Here is a 16,477-nt window from a genome sequence, read left to right on the forward strand (position 1 = left end):
CTTCAGCAGCCAGCTGCTCCACACAATCAGACAATTGCTTAATCTCCATTAAGAAAATTCCTCCTACGGCCCCAGAGAAAAAGAGGAAAAAATATACATAAAAAAAAAATTCTGACACTTCTTTTTTAACAATTCTTTCCTGCTATTGAGTACCCTAGAATCTGCGGTATGGCTGGTGATTCTGTTATGAATGAGTCACCGGAGGAGGAAAAAACAAAAATACAAGCTAAGTCCAGAAAACTGGAGAGGTTGGTAGCTAGCGGATTGCAGACCCCGATCCTATTCACAACTAACAGTAGCCATGGGGTGTTCCTACGGTGGTCCTAGACGCCTAGTTCACAGCCGGAGAACTAAATATACCTAAAGAAAGAAAAGGGAAATCTAAACTGCCCCAGAGCAGACCCCAAAGCAATAGAAAGCCGCCCCCAACATGTATTGACGGTGAAAACAGATGAAAACACAAACACAGACAGAAAGACAGGATGAGCAAACGATGGGGCCCTCACTAACTAGATAGGACAGGAAAGAAAAGCAACTGTCTGCAATCACGCAAAAACCCTGCCAAAAATAATGTCCAACACGTCTGATAGAAAAGGCCCTGAAGTCACTAGACTTCAAAATCACTATATCAGCACTCAGGTATATTCTGAAAACAGAGCAAAGAGATCAACTGATCAGAGACAAAAATGGAGTTCAGCCAGTCCCAACCAGGGCTGGCTGAACACAAACACTAAGTAAACAGACAAAATCTCATGGAACAATAGCAGAGCAAAAACTTAGCTTTAGTAGACAGGACTAAACTGGCGGCCAGAGCTCAGAGCAGAGAGGATCACCAGCAACCCAGCAGGGCGTTGGCAGCCTTATATCCACTCAGAGATTCCGGATGTCCAATCACATTCCACCTGTTCAGATGACAGGTTTTTCCCATCCAAATCAATTTCACTACCTCCTTTCACCAGCAGAGGGAGTTCATCGGACATCAAAGGTGAAGGAGAAAATGAGCTCATAACACCTCTGGGTGATAGGGTGTAAGAGCTGGTTCTCAAATTCTCTTCCTCGGAGAGAACCCAAATTTCAAAGCAAAATCATTGAAGATCTTCTATGCCACTGTTCAACCAGATTTATTGGTGGTGGCATATACTTGAACAAATCGAGTAAAATGGTCCATCACCACAAAGATGTATTCGTAACCTCACTTGCACGTCTTGAGATGTAAAAAGTCTATTGAGACCATGTCAAAGAGATACGTAGTTTGGATGTTGCCCATAGGTCCCCGGGTTGATGTGTTGAGACGTTTATCTTTCAGACACCCACACTCCCTGGTCATGTACCTCTCAATAGCGCTCTGCATGTATGGCCAGAACAAACGTTCACGGATCAAGTTTGTCATCCTTTCCACTCCCAGGTGTCCCATGTTTTTATGGAGTTCTCTGAAGGACAATCTATGGAGTACTTTGGGTAGTACGAACTGCTGGATTTGTCCTCCTTTACGATACAAGATACTGTCTTCACTGAGGTAGAGCTTCGTCCATTCTTAAACTAAAACCGATACTGCTCGTGACTCATTATCTCTCTCTCGTTTACTGGGAAAACGATTTTGGTCCACATGAGGTAGTATTCTGCCAATTATCTGATCTTCCTGTTGTGCTCTACGGATTGTTCCTTTTGGTAGTTGTTGAATGGACAGGGGGTGATCTCGTTCTCTGGCTTTTAAGGTGGTTTCCACTGTCAATGGACACCACAATGGTGTGTCTTCCTGTTGATGAGCTTGCACTGCTTGGGTAGTGCTCTCCGTAGCTTCCAGACTGACTTCCTCTGAGCAAAGGCAGACTCTATATTGTATAATGCACCCTCATAGGCAGACTTTATAGTATAATGCACCCCCCGTAGGCAGATTGTATATTGTATAATGCACCCCCATAGGCAGACTGTATATTGTATAATACACCCTCAAAGGTAGACTCTATATAGTATAATGCACCCCCCATATGCAGACTCTATATTGTATAATGCAACCTCCCATAGGCAGACTCTTTAGTATAACGCACCCCTATAGGCAGACTCTATATTGTATAATGCACCTCATAAAAAAAATAAATACAGAACTCACCTCTCCTCCTCATTCCCCCGCTGCTCCGAGCTGACACACATCTGAGTACAGCGGGCACCAGATAATGACGCCATCCTGCCCGCCGTCATTGTCTGCGTCAGTGACATCAGACACTGAGAGGGGGAATGATGGGAGAGAGAGAGTAACTCTCCCACTCTCATCAATGCGGTCAACTTTATCGGCATCTAGCCTATATAGTTGAACTTGCAATGACGGGTGGGGTGCCCACTGCTAGCACCGGGCCCCCCTCCTGCTCAGGGGTCCCTGGTGGTCGGTGGCAGTGCAGAGTGATCGAGTGCACACGGTTACAGTTACAGTAGCGCACCTCCGGATGGGCACCCTCAGAGCGCAGGGCCCAGGGTGACTGCCCCCCCGGTAGCTATGATACGCTACTGGTCAAGATTAAATTGACCCATTTCCGTCACATCTCCTCCAGTTCCTTTTCCCTGCTGTCACCTCTCACCTAACTAAAATATTTAACCTGTCTTTCTTCTGGTATCTTTCCCTCCTCATTTAAGTATGCCATCATACATCCACTACTTAAAAAACCATCCCTCGACCAAAACTGTCCCGCTAACTATAGACCTGTCTCTAATCTTCCCTTCATCTCTAAACTCCTGGAACGCCTGGTCCACTCCCGTCTTATCCGCTATCTCTTTGATAACTCTCTTCTCGACCCTCTCCAATCCGGTTTCCGCTCTTTACACTCTACTGAAACTGCCATCACTAAAGTCTCTAATGACCTACTAACAGCTAAATCAAATGGTCATTACTCCATGCTAATTCTCTTGGATCTCTCTGCAGCATTCGACACTGTGGATCATCAGCTACTCCTCACTATGCTCCGTTTTATTGGCCTCAAGGACACTGTTCTCTCCTGGTTCTCCTCCTATCACTCTGACTGCTCCTATACTGTATCTTTTGCCGGTTCCTCCTCCCCTCACCTTCCCCTTACTGTTGGGGTTCCTTAAGGATCGGTTCTAGGCCCCCTCCTCTTCTCCTTGTACACTGTCCCTATTGGTCAAACAATCAGTAGATTTGGTTTCCAGTACCATCTCTACGCTGATGACACCCAATTATACGCTTCTTCTCCTGACATCACACCAGCCTTTCTAGAAAACACCGGCGATTGTCTAAACACTGTGTCTAACATCATGTCCTCACTATATCTGAAACTGAACCTGTCAAAGACTGAACTCCTTGTGTTTCCTCCCTCTACTAATGTACCTATACCCGACATTGCCATTTCCGTGTGTGGTTCCACTATTACTCCCCAGCAACATGCCCGTTGTCTTGGGGTCATACTTGACTCGGAGCTTTCCTTTGCCCCCCACATTCGATCACTGGCTCGCTCTTGTCATCTGCACCTCATAAACATTTCTAGAATTCGACCTTTTCTAACTTTTGACTCCGCAAAAACTCTTACTGTTTCTCTTATTCATTCTCGTCTCGACTATTGTAACTCTCTTCTAATCGGTCTCCCTCTTACCAAACTTTCCCCTCTTCAATCTGTCTTGTATGCTGCAGCCAGGATAATATTCCTCGCCAATCGTTACACCGATGCCTCTACCTTGTGCCAGTCATTACACTGGCTACCCATCCACTCCAGAATCCAGTACAAACTTATTACCCTCACCCACAAAGCTCTCCATGGCTCAGCACCACCCTACATCTCCTCCCTTGTTTCAGTATACCACCCTACCCGCGCCCTCCGTTCTACTGATGACCTGAGGTTAGCATCCTCAACAATCAGAACCACCCACTCCCGTCTCCAAGACTTTACACGTGCTGCGCTAATTCTTTGGAATGCACTTCCCAGGTCAATACAATTAGTCCCCAATCCCCACAAGTTTAAGCGTGCCCTGAAAACGCATTTATTCAAACTGGCCTACCGCCTCAACACATTAACCTAATCTATCCCTGGGTGGCACAGTCAAAAGTTTTACCATAACCATGTTCCCCACATCATGTTCCCACATGCTTTATGCATCCATTAGCCCTCTGTGTCTGTACTGTTACACACTTAACATTATGGCTGGTCCAAACAATCAGGGCAATTGTTACCACCCACCTTTCGTGTCTCCCCTTTTTCCTCATAGATTGTAAGCTTGCGAGCAGGGCCCTCATTCCTCTTGGTATCTGTTATTGATCTATGTGATTATTGTTATGCTGTAATGTCTATTGTCTGTACAAATCCCCTCTGAAATGTAAAGTGCTGCGGAATATGTCGGCGCTATAGAAATAAAATTTATTATTAATTTATTATTATTAAAATAACTGTTTTATCTGTTGCAGCACTGCTAGTCCTCTCAATCCTATAGTGCAGCTTGTATAGCTAGCGTTATTGAATACAGCAGAGTACATATCACAAGCTCATCAATAAGAGGATTTATTAAAACTACAGCAAAAAGTGGAATAAGTGACCAACCATTAAGAACCAAGGTATATATCCCTACTTTATACTGCTCTTAGATATGGCAACAAAAATCTGGTGACAGATTCTCTTTAACACATAAAATAATACCATTCACAGTTATCAAATTTAATAAGCATATACTATACTGTATGTGCATACTTCTGTCCTCAAGAATAGAGAACAAAATTTGTCACATGTAAGACACACATTTGTCAAATGACGTCACATTTGTGGAATCTTTACAAAGCAAAACAATTCCCATACTCACATTTGGTCTCTCATAGTCTGTGTTTATACCTGGTGTTAAGGCAGGAAAAGGTTGATATCCCTGTAAAGATGAAAGGCTATAGTTTACATGTATGCTTTCAAATTCTTGCACACTACACAGCTTTCCACTTTTTTGTCTTCACAAACTAAGATTCATCTAACATATAGTTTTGTTTTTCATACATCTAGGTAGTATGAAATACTGCAATGTTTCAGAGTAAAACATGCTTGGCTGCAATTGTTTGATGGTTCGGGCAGCATGAATTTGATAACTCGTTTCCTTTTGTTTTGTACTAATTTTATTTGTAGAATTATACAATTGCTATATGCAAACATTTGATCTTTCAATTAAAAGGAATTTTACTGGACAAAGTCATCCCAGTGGCAAACACAATAAGGATTGTGCCATTAAGCTGAGAGGAACTCATCTAGAATAAGATTTTATCTGCATGTGTATCAGCAGAAATTTAGTTATTAGGGATGAGGGAACACAAATTGTAAAGTTCGGGGCTTGCACCGGACACCAAGGATCTGGTGCGGAACTACAAACAGGGACTTTTTCCCGGAAGTCTGTTTTACTGTTCAGGTTTGGTGCCAAATAAAGTTTGTTGAAAAGTTGCAGTGCAGCCAATCAACAAGCTTTTAAACTGTGGGCACTTCCGGGGCCATAACCTGGCTTGTATAAATGCGGGATCACAGGTTTCACCACCATTTTATTCTGAACCTGGTGTACAGTGAAGCATGCTCTAAAAGCCTGCTGGAGTGTGCACAGCAGTCTGGTGCAGTGTGCCCTAATAGCATGATGTAGAATGCCATAGCAGCCTGTTGCAGCGTACTCTAGCAGCCTGGTGCATCGTGCTCCAACAGCCTGGTGCTGCTGTAGGTAGGTCGAGCCGACCGGGGGGTGGTCCTCTTACCGCCACGCACAGACTGAGACGGAGACTGAAGTGCGTCCAACAGGTCCTCTTTTTTGGCCATCCTCTTGACGACTGCAGCAACATACAGCAGCAGCTAGACACTCTCCGCACACATGCCCAGGTGCCTTCGCTTCCTCCTTACTTCTGTATGACGGCCCTCACGGCTCTTTCAATGCAGCTGCCCTAGGCCTACCAATACAGCATTTCGCCTACCCGAGTCCGTCCGTCTTGTGGTACCCCCAGGCTCTCTCCATCTGCGGCTTCTCTTGTCTCTCCGTCTGCGGCTTCTCCTGTCAGGGCCACCCCCCTGACTGTCTCAGCTGTCAGTCCCCTCTGGAGCTTCTTCACTGTACTTCTCCTCCTTAGGTCTTCTCTCCTCCTCAGCTCCTCTCCCTGGACTGAACGCTTCTAGAACTCTCCAGCCTCCTTTTATCCCCCTCCCTGGGAATTCCCCCTAGAGTTCTTGTAACCCCGCCCCCCATGACTGTGCGGTTTCATAGCCCTAAGCTGATGTTCAGTCCTTTGCTCACAACTCTCTACTCCCATCTTGTGGCCAAACTGCAGTACTACACCCATCTCTCCTATCTCAAGCTGTCTCCCATCTACAACTGCAACAATCCACCTAAAGAACAGTATACCTTTACCTTCCCACTGCAGACGTCTGTACATCAGTCCACTTCCCCTACACTGCGTGACCCCACAGCCTGATGCAGCTTGCCCTAACAGCGTGGTGTAAAGTGCCATAGCAGCCTGTTGCAGCATGCCCTGACAGCCTGTTGCAGTGTACTCTAGCAGCCTGGTGCATCGTGCTCTAACAGCCTGTTGCTGCGTGACCCAACAGCCTGTTGCTGCGTGACCCAACAGCCTGTTGCTGCGTGACCCAACAGCCTGTTGCTGCGTGACCCAACAGCCTGTTGCTGCGTGACCCAACAGCCTGTTGCTGCGTGACCCAACAGCCTGTTGCTGCGTGACCCAACAGCCTGTTGCTGCGTGACCCAACAGCCTGTTGCTGCGTGACCCAACAGCCTGTTGCTGCGTGACCCAACAGGCTGATGCAGCGTGACCCAACAGCCTGATGCAGCGTGACCCAACAGCCTGATGCAGAGTGCCCTAACAGTGTGGTGTATAGTGCCATAGCAGCCTGTTGAAGTGTACTCTAACAGGATGTTGCAATGAGCCCTAACAGCCTGTTGTAGCGTGACCTAACAACCTGGTGCAGCGTGACCTAACAACCTGGTGCAGCGTGACCTAACAGCCTGGTGCAGCGTGACCTAACAGCCTGGTGCAGCGTGACCTAACAACCTGGTGCAGTGTGACCTAGCAACCTGGTGCAGCGCGACCCAACAGCATGGTACAGCGTGCTCCAACAGCCTGGTGCAGCGTGCCCTTAAAATCAAGTGCACATTGCCATAACAGTCTGGTGAAGCATGCTTAAACAGCCTGGTGCTGCGTGCCCTTTCAGCATTGTACACAGCAGGGCTGGAGTGGGACTGAAATTCGTCCCTGGCATTTTTAAGAACACAGGCCCACATCTTGTAACTTCTGTAATCTTGCTCTCTAGATAGTGTAAGTACAGGTCAGCAGCACACAATCAAAATGGTTTGTGTTGCGGAGCTGCATAGCCAAAAGCCACTGAATTATGGCCAATTTAGATGAGCCAATAATCTTGAAATGTGTGATTGTTAAGAGGGCATCTTCCTGATTATTGGCTCATTTAAATAGGTCAGTAATCACCTGATGTAATAATAATAATAATTATAATAATAATTTTTATTTATATAGCGCCAACATATTCCGCAGCACTTTACAATTAAGCGGGGACATGTACAGACATGTACTTACAGATGTAAGAGCAAAATGATTATTAGTCACATGCGACTAAAGACCCAGAAGTATTGCGATGCAAATTGTGTGTTCCCTCTCGCATCGCAATACTTCCAGGCCATAGTACGTAATGGCGTATACCGGCGCATGTGCAATACTAATTTTATGCTTTGCGCACTGTTGGGCAAAGCATACTGCGCACGCACGAAAGGCTATTTGATTGCGCATGCGCGGTAACAGTACGCGAATGCAGGAATTACAAGAAAGAAATGCGTAAAGCAAGACAGGAGGGGGAGAGAGACGGACAATAAGCCCCGCCCATCGGACCAGACCGAGCAGATTTACATACACCGCGGGAGGAATATAAACGGTAATTATTGATCAAGGTGGGGAGTCAAGGAGTATCAAAAGTACTGGAATAATGCATAGGTGACACTGAATTGAATGATATTTTTACATGATATGCGAAAAAAGTGGTGACAGATTCCCTTTAACCCCTTCATGACCCAGCCTATTTTGACCTTAATGACCTGGCCATTTTTTGCAATTCTGACCAGTGTCTCTTTATGAGGTAATAACTCTGGAACGCTTCAATGCATCCTAGCGATTCTGAGACTGTTTTTTGTGACATATTGGGCTTCATGTTAGTGGTAAATTTAGGTCGATAATTTTTGCATTTATTTGTGGAAAAATCAGAAATTTGGTGAAAATTTTGAAAATTTTGCAATTTTCAAATTTTGAATTTTTATTCTGTTAAACTAGAGAGTTACGTGACACAAAATAGTTACTAAATAACATTTCCCACATGTCTACTTTACATCAGCACAATTTTGGAAAAAAAAAATTTTTTTTGTTAAGAAGTAATAAGGGTTAAAAGTTGACCAGCGATTTCTCATTTTTACAACAAAATTTACAAAACCATTTTTTTTTAGAGACCACCTCACATTTGAAGTCAGTTTGAGGGGTCTATATGGCAGAAAATACCCAAAAGTGACACCATTCTAAAAACTGCACCCCTCAAGCTACTCAAAACTACATTCTAGAAGATTATTAACCCTTCAGGTGCTTCACAGGAACTAAAGCAATGTGGAAGGAAAAAATGGACATTTTAATTTTTCCAACACAAATTTTCTTTTAGCATCATTTTTTTCATTTTCACATGGGCAACAGGATAAAATGGATCTTAAAATTTGTTGGACAATTTCTCCTGAGTACACCGATACCTCATATGTGGTCATAAACCACTGTTTGGGCGCACGGCAGGGCTCAGAAGAGCACATTTGACTTTTTGAATGGAAAATATGCTGGAATATTTAGCGCTTGCTATGTCATCTTTGGAGAGTCGCTGTGTGCCTAAACACTGGAGCTTCCCCACAAGTGACCCCATTTTGGAAACTAGACCCCCCAAGGAACTTATCTAGATGCATAGTGCTCACTTTGAACCCCCAGGTGCTTCACAAATTGAGCCATAAAAAAAAAAAGTACTTTTTTTTCACAAAAATTATCTTTTAGCCTCAGTTTTTTCATTTCCACATGGGCAACAGGAAAAATGGATCCTAAAGTTTGTTGGGCAATTTCTCCTGAGCACACCACTACCTCATAAACCACTGTTTGGGCGCACGGCAGGGTCCAGAAGGGAAGAAGCATCATTTGACTTTTTGAATGGAAAATTAGCTCCAATCGTTATTGGACACTATGTCTCGTTTGGAGAGCCCCTATGTACCTAAACATTGGAGCTCCCCCACAAGTGACACCATTTTGGAAACTAGACCCCTTAAGGAACTTATCTAGATGTGTAGTGAGCACTTTGAACCTCCAAGTGCGTCACAAAAAGTTTATAACGTAGAGCAGTGAAAATAAAAAATAATTTTTTTCCTCAAAAATGATTTTTTAGCACGCTATTTTTTATTTTCACAAGGGTAACAGGAGAAATTGGAACACAAAAGTTGTTGTCCAGTTTGTCCTGAGTACGCTGGTACCCCATGTGTGTGGGGGGAACCACTGTTTGGGCGCACGGCAGGGCTCAGAAGGGAAGGAGCGCCATTTGACTTTTTGAAATTAAAATTAGCTCCAATCGTTAGCGGACACCATGTCGTGTTTGGAGATCCCGTGTGCCTAAACTTTGGAGCTTCCCCACAAGTGACCCCATTTTGGAAACTAGACCCCTAAGGAACTTATCTAGATGCATAGTGAGCACTTTGAACCTCCAAGTGCTTCACAGAAGTTTATAACGCAGAGCCGTGAAAATAAAAAATCATTTTTTTTCCTCAAAAAAAAAAGATTTTTAGCCCGCAATTTTTTTTTCACAAGGGTAACAGGATAAATTGGACCCCAAAAATTGTTGTTGCACAGTTTGTCCTGAGTACGCTGGTACTCCATATGTGGTAGGAACCACTGTTTGGGCACACGTCGGGGCTCGGAAGGGAAGTAGTGACATTTTGAAATGCTGACTTGGATGGCATGGTCTGCGGGCGTCATGTTCCATTTGCAGAGCCCCTGAAGTACCTAAACTGTGGAAACCCACCACAAGTGACCCCATTTTGTAAACTAGACCCCAAAAGGAACTTGCCTAGATGTGTGGTGAGCACCTTGAACCCCCAAGTGCTTCACAGAAGTTTATAACGCAGAGCCATGAAAATGAAAATAAAAAATCATTTTTTTTCCTCAAAAACAGGAGAAACAGGAGAAATTGGACCCCAAAGGTTGTTGTCCAGTTTGTCCTGAGTACGCTGGTACCCCATATGTGGGGGGGAACCATTGTTTGGGCACATGTCAGGGCTCGGAATGGAAGTAGTGACGTTTTGAAATGCAGACTTTGATGGAATAGTCTGCAGTCTTCATTACGTTTGCAGAGCCCCTGATGTGCCTAAACAGCGGAAACCCCCACAAGTGACCCCATTTTGGAAACTGGACATCCAAGGAACTTATGTAGATGTGTTGTGAGCACTTTGAACCCCCAAGTGCTTCACAGAAGTTTATAGTGCAGAGACATGAAAATGAAAAAATCATTTTTTTCCACAAAAATAGCTTTTTAGCCCCCAATTTTTTATATTCCCAAGGGTAACAGGAGAAATTAGTCCCCAAAAGTTGTTGTGCAATTTTTCTTGAGTACGCTGATACCCCATATGTTGGGGTAAACCACTGTTTGGGCACACGTCGGGGTTCAGAATGGAGGGAGCACTGTTTGACTTTTTGAACGCAAAATTGGCTCGAATAAATGGTGGCGCCATGTCGCATTTGGAGACCCCGTGATGTGCCTAAACAGTGGAACCCTCTCAATTCTGACTCCAACCCTAACCACAACACACCTCTAACCCTAATCCCAACCCTAATCATAACCCTTACCACAACCCTAACCTCAACACACCCCTAACCCTAATCCCAACTCTAACCCCAGGGAGTAGGGAGGGAGCACCGTTTGACTTTTTGAACGCAAAATTGGCTGGAATCAATGGTTGCACCATGTCGCGTTTGGAGACCCCCTGATGTGCCTAAACAGTGGAAACCCATCAATTCTAACTTCAACCCTAACCCCAACACACCCCTAACCACAGCCCTAACCCCAACACATCCCTAACCCTAATCCCAACCCTAACCATAACCCTAACCCCAACACACCCCTAACCCTAATCCCAACCCTAACCATGACCCTAACCACAAGCCTAACGCTAATTCCAACCCTAACCCTAATTCTAACCCTAATTCCAACCCTAACCCTAATTCCACCCTAACCCTAATTCCAACCCTAACCCTAATTCCAACCCTAACCCTATTTCCAATCCTAACCCTCTTTCCAACCCTAACCCTAACCCTCTTTCCAACCCTAACCCTAATGGAAAAAAAAATATATATTTTCTTTATTTTATTAGTTGTGCCTACCTATGGGGGTGATTATCGGGGGGTTTATTTACTTTTTATTTCATTTTGATCACTGTGAGATTGATCAAAATGAAAGAATGGAATCTGCAGCCGGCAGATTCGGGCGAGAGCACTGCGCATGCGCCCGCCATTTTGCAAGATGGCGGCGCCCATGAGCCGGACACCTGGAGCGACAGGAGGACTCAGAAGGTACCGGGGGGGGATCGGAAGCTGTCGGGGAGTGGAGGGAATGGGAGGGGGGCAGATGATGACAGCGGCGGCAGATCGCCGCTTTCATTCAGTGGCGGGGGGGCGATCGCCGGTGGGGGGGCCGAATCGGTGTCTCCAGCCATGTCCGATGCTACTGCAGCATCGGCCATGGCTGGATTGTAATATTTCATCAATTTTCATTGATGAAATATTACTATCGCTCTGATTGGCTGTTTCACTTTTAACAGCCAATCAGAGCGATAGTAGCCACGTGGGGGGCGAAGCCACGCCTCTTGTGGTGAATTACAAAGCCCCTTGTATCTGCGGGTCAGGTGACCTTTCATTGACCCCGGTCACCCGACCCGCAGGGGGGCTTTGAAGTCATGACACAGGGTATGCGTCATGGGTCGGATTGGCACCGACTTTCATGATGCATACGCTGTGTCACAGGTCGGGAAGGGGTTAACAGCGGGCGCATGGTCTAGCACTTGCACGCGTTCATCAGCGTTTTCATGTGCTGCGCTTTTTCCAGGTGTGTGCCCAGACGCGCTAGACGCTACATGTTGCATTTTTTGTTCCGTCCAACCTCGTCAAAAAAGTGCATGCACACTCGTGCGCACGGAAAGCGCCAAAAAATCACATTAAAGTCTATGGGATTGCGGGCGTGCGCTTGGTCATGCGCACGGCAGTGCTTTTGAGCGTGTGCGATTTTTGAGTAAACAATGTCTAGACACTGGTTAAACCACCTCCTACACAAAGGAACATTGTTTGTGGGTTGTGGAGATAAAAGAAGGTGTGTTCACTGGCAGAACAATACTCTACAGACAGGCTGGAGGAGAGCAGACATCTACAGAAAAAGAGACAGAATTTTGATCCCAGCTAAAGCAGCAAGAATGTGAGTATTCTTAAACCTAATGCCTGCCTGTCCTTTAATGTATTATGTACTGATGCCTTATATTTTTTTTATTGCAGCATGTCTTCTGAATCAGAATATACACCATCCCGGCAAGAACTGGCCCAAGCAGAGCGTGAGGTGAGTATCTTCCTTCCCTAGAGTTTGGGCAAGTATAGCTGTTTTTATATACACGTGTACAATAATTTTTGTTATTTTTCAGACATCTTCGGACACGGCATCAGAGTTGGCAGTGCAGGAGCAGCCACGTCAAGTACCGGCGGGGAGGCGGCAAGTTTTTTTTTTCTCCTGCTTCTGTCTTGATTTTCATCTTCAATCTTTCTTCTTTTCTGTATATTTTTCTATCTTTTTCCTTCTCCAATTTTTCCAAGATTGTAATGTTTTTTTTTTCTAGGTTCCACAACGGGATGAAGACATCTATCTTGACAACGACGTCCTGATTCGGCTTGTCTAGGAGCGTGTCCCGTTGTGGGACAGCCGTGATCCGCAGCACGCGGAAACGACGGTGACCCGGACGCTATGGAATGTGGTGGCCTCTGCGCTGATGGATGACTGGGACAAGGCCTGTGCCAGGGTCCGCAAGGGTTTTCGTAAGTATTTCAATGCTCTGTGATGCCGCAGTCACCTTGGGCGTGATGACACAGTTGTGTGGCAGGCTGGATATATTCCAGCATGGTACACAATTGTGTTATCATGCCCAACAGTGAGTGTATTGTGTATTGTATTGCTCTGTTGTGCCGCATTGACTTTTGGGCGTGATAACACATACAGTTGTGTGGCATGCTGGATATATTACAACATGGTACACAATTGTGTTATCATGCCCAACAGTGACTGCATTGTGTATTGTATTGCTGTATTGTGCCGCATTGACTATTGTTCCTGATGACACTGTTGTGTTTCCTGCTAGATATGTTCTAGCAGGAAACATCAGTGTTCTCATGATCAACAGTGAGTGCATTGTGTATTGTATTGCTGTATTGTGCTGCATTGACTATTGTTCCTGATGACACTGTTGTGTTTCCTGCTAGATATATTCTAGCAGGAAACACAAGTGTTCTCATGATCAACAGTGAGTGCATTGTCTATTGTATTGTGCCGCATTGACTATTGTTCCTGATGACACTGTTATGTTTCCTGCTAGATATATTGTAGCAGGAAACACAACAGTATTTTCATGATCAACAGTGACTGCATTGTGTATTGTATTGCTGTATTGTGCCGCATTGAATGTTTGCCATGTTCACTCAGGTGTGTGTGATGATTCAGATTTTGTCTTCAGTGCATTGTTTAATTTTTTTTCCCCACAGTGAACAAAGTCAGAACCCGTTGGCACTTAATGAAGGACCGCTTCAACAGGGATGCTCGTTTTAAGGGACAGGTTCGCAGTGGTTCAGCGACAAGGACCACAAGAAAATACCGATATCATCGGGAGTTGGCATTCCTAAGACCGGTCCTTGCCAGCAGAGCGTATATTTTTTTCCTTCTTTTTTTTAATCTGTGCTTTTCTATTCCTCAGCAGTTGCTTCTTGTAAATGCATGACAGTAATGTTTTTCTTTTCTTTCCACAGCTCCTGGAGCAGCACCCTGCAACCTGTCCCTGGAGCGGTCCTTCATCGAACGACCTTGGACCCGTCCCAGCCATCCGACAGCCAGGAAGCATCTTGCAGGTCAGCAACACAGACAGCTGGTGACCAGGAAGCTGGTCAATCAGGTGTTCTCCTGTCCCAGGTCTCTGCCACTGGTTATGCGGGCACTTCCCGCCAGTGGCAGAGGGCCGTGGACAGGAATGTCATGCCCGAGTTTGTGCACTTGGGCTTGGTCTTTCAGATGAGCCTCAAGGCGCTGTCAGACAGAGTGGAAAGCGGTTTTGCCCTAATGGAACGTTGTTTTACCCACATGGACCACTGCTTCCACTCTGGCGAGAGTCGCCTTGACCGTCTGGAGGCCGATCTCAACAGACCAGCTCACCATTTTTTCAACAAAATTGAACGGGCCATGGCAGAACACCTTAGTCCTGATCAACAGCTGCATGTGATGCAGGCCTGCAACAATGCTTACTTGCAGGCTATGCAGCAGAATCAGTACGTGCAGCAGTCAGTGGTGTCATTTCCAAATGTGCCACCACTGACTCGCTTCACCATACTACCGACTTCTGCTGCATACCACTGCACGGCCACCTGCATTCAAAGCCAAGCCGGACACCACTACACTTCCCCGAGTGCTGCTGGACACTCCCCCGCAACCACCGTGGTAAGTGCTGCTCCTGTCTGGAGCACCACCACCGACACCGCTTCACCTGCTCTACCATCTTGGAGTACCACCACCGCCACCACTTCACCTGCTCCACCATCTTGGAGCACCACCACCGCCACAACACCACCTGCTACAGCATCTTGGAGCACCGCCACTGCACCACCTGCTTGGAGCACCGCCACTGCACCACCTGCTTGGAGCACTGCCACCTATTCTCCTCCAAGGAGCACCGCCACCACTCCTCCTAGGAGCACCACCACTGGCACCGCTCCACCTACTTTGAACACCGCCACAGCACCACCATCTTGGAGCACCGCCACCTCACCACCTTCTGGGACCACTGCCGCATATTCTCTGTCTATGAGCACCGCCACCACTCCTCATCCAGATCGGAGCACCGCTACCACTTCTCCGACTAGGATCACCGCCACCACTCCTGTAGCGCTCCTCCTCCTATGAGAACTCCCACAACTCCGCATCCTGCTCGGAGCACCGTCAGAGCTCCTCTTCATAGGAGCACCACCACTGCCACCACCAAGCATCATCATCAGAGGGATGACCCTCATTCCCTCTTTTTTGACTCAAGGCCAAGGTCCAGCAGCTCCAGGCGGTCTAGCACTTTAAGGCATTCCAGCCAGGAGACTCCAGTGACAAAGAAAATGAAAAATAAAAAAAAGACTTTGTCTGTGGCTACCCCCTCTCCTTGTAATGTGTCTCACCCTGCCTCCAGTTCCATCCCTGAGCTCCCTTCCCCCACTACATTCGTCGCCCCTTCCCATAGAACCCCTTCCTCGCCTTCCAGCCGTTCCTCATCTCGCCACACCCCCAAAGTGCACCCACCTTCCCCTACCGTCATTCACAATAAAATTGTTTTTTTTTTTTAAAATAAAAGTCAAATTATCGTTTACCATAAAACTGTTTGTTTTGAGTATTTTGCCACCTACACACACTGTGCTGTGCACACACTGCGCCATACACTTTGCGTTTTTGACATAACATATGTGTCATTCCTGGAGATGTGTAGTCAAAAACACAAATTTATGACTTGTATTTTCACCACCATTACTGTCTTCAGTCTGCTAATATTGCACAGACTGAATAGAGGGTGGTGTTGATTGCAAGGCATATCTATTGTTACCTTGCCAGGTATTATAAAAAGTTAATTGAGGATGGTGTGTTTTTACGATCTTCAATTTACTTTTTGTGACACAAGGCCAGGGGATTCTAGATATACCGTGTAATTAACCACATCTTCTATTCAGTGTGTGGTGAATGAACTGAGGAGATGATGGGGAAAATACACGTCATATCTACAATACTGTGGCCTCGTATCATAGCTATTTATCACACCTGGCCAGGTGAATACACATATGAGTTTAACCTGCAGCATCACTTCAGTCTGCATAATCTATTTCATGCAGACTGGAGCAATGCTGCAGTTTAACTCATATGTGTAATCACCTGGCCAGGTGTGATAACATTCTGAATTCAGGATGTGTTATTTTTTGCGTCCTCACTTAAACATGACACCAGGCTTGGGGATTGTAGAAGTTGTATAAACTTTATTACCTCTCCAGTCTGTGTTCAAACTCAAGCCACAGTGGTGATCCTACAAATAATATTTAGAGTCACATGGTCAGGTGTCATAAAGAGCAAAGGATGCTAGTGCATCCCCACATCATTATTTGTAACATCAGGCCAGGTGA

The 16,477-nt window shown here is 45.7% G+C and overlaps 1 protein-coding gene across 4 annotated transcripts in view; it reads right to left on the reverse strand.

The window, feature by feature from the left end:
* The window catches only part of COL15A1 (collagen type XV alpha 1 chain), a 1,161,047-nt gene that overhangs the window by 48,208 nt on the left and 1,096,362 nt on the right, over positions 1-16,477 (reverse strand). For all 4 annotated transcript variants that reach the window (XM_073587711.1, XM_073587710.1, XM_073587708.1 and 1 more), the window contains one exon: positions 4,795-4,854. In XM_073587711.1, coding sequence (XP_073443812.1) covers positions 4,795-4,854 — 60 coding nt within the window. The remainder of the gene's footprint in view (positions 1-4,794; positions 4,855-16,477) is intronic.

The sequence above is a fragment of the Dendrobates tinctorius genome, unplaced genomic scaffold, assembly GCF_039654945.1.
Source record: "Dendrobates tinctorius isolate UK_male_01 unplaced genomic scaffold, ASM3965494v1 ptg000102l, whole genome shotgun sequence".
Classification (NCBI taxonomy): domain Eukaryota; kingdom Metazoa; phylum Chordata; class Amphibia; order Anura; family Dendrobatidae; genus Dendrobates; species Dendrobates tinctorius.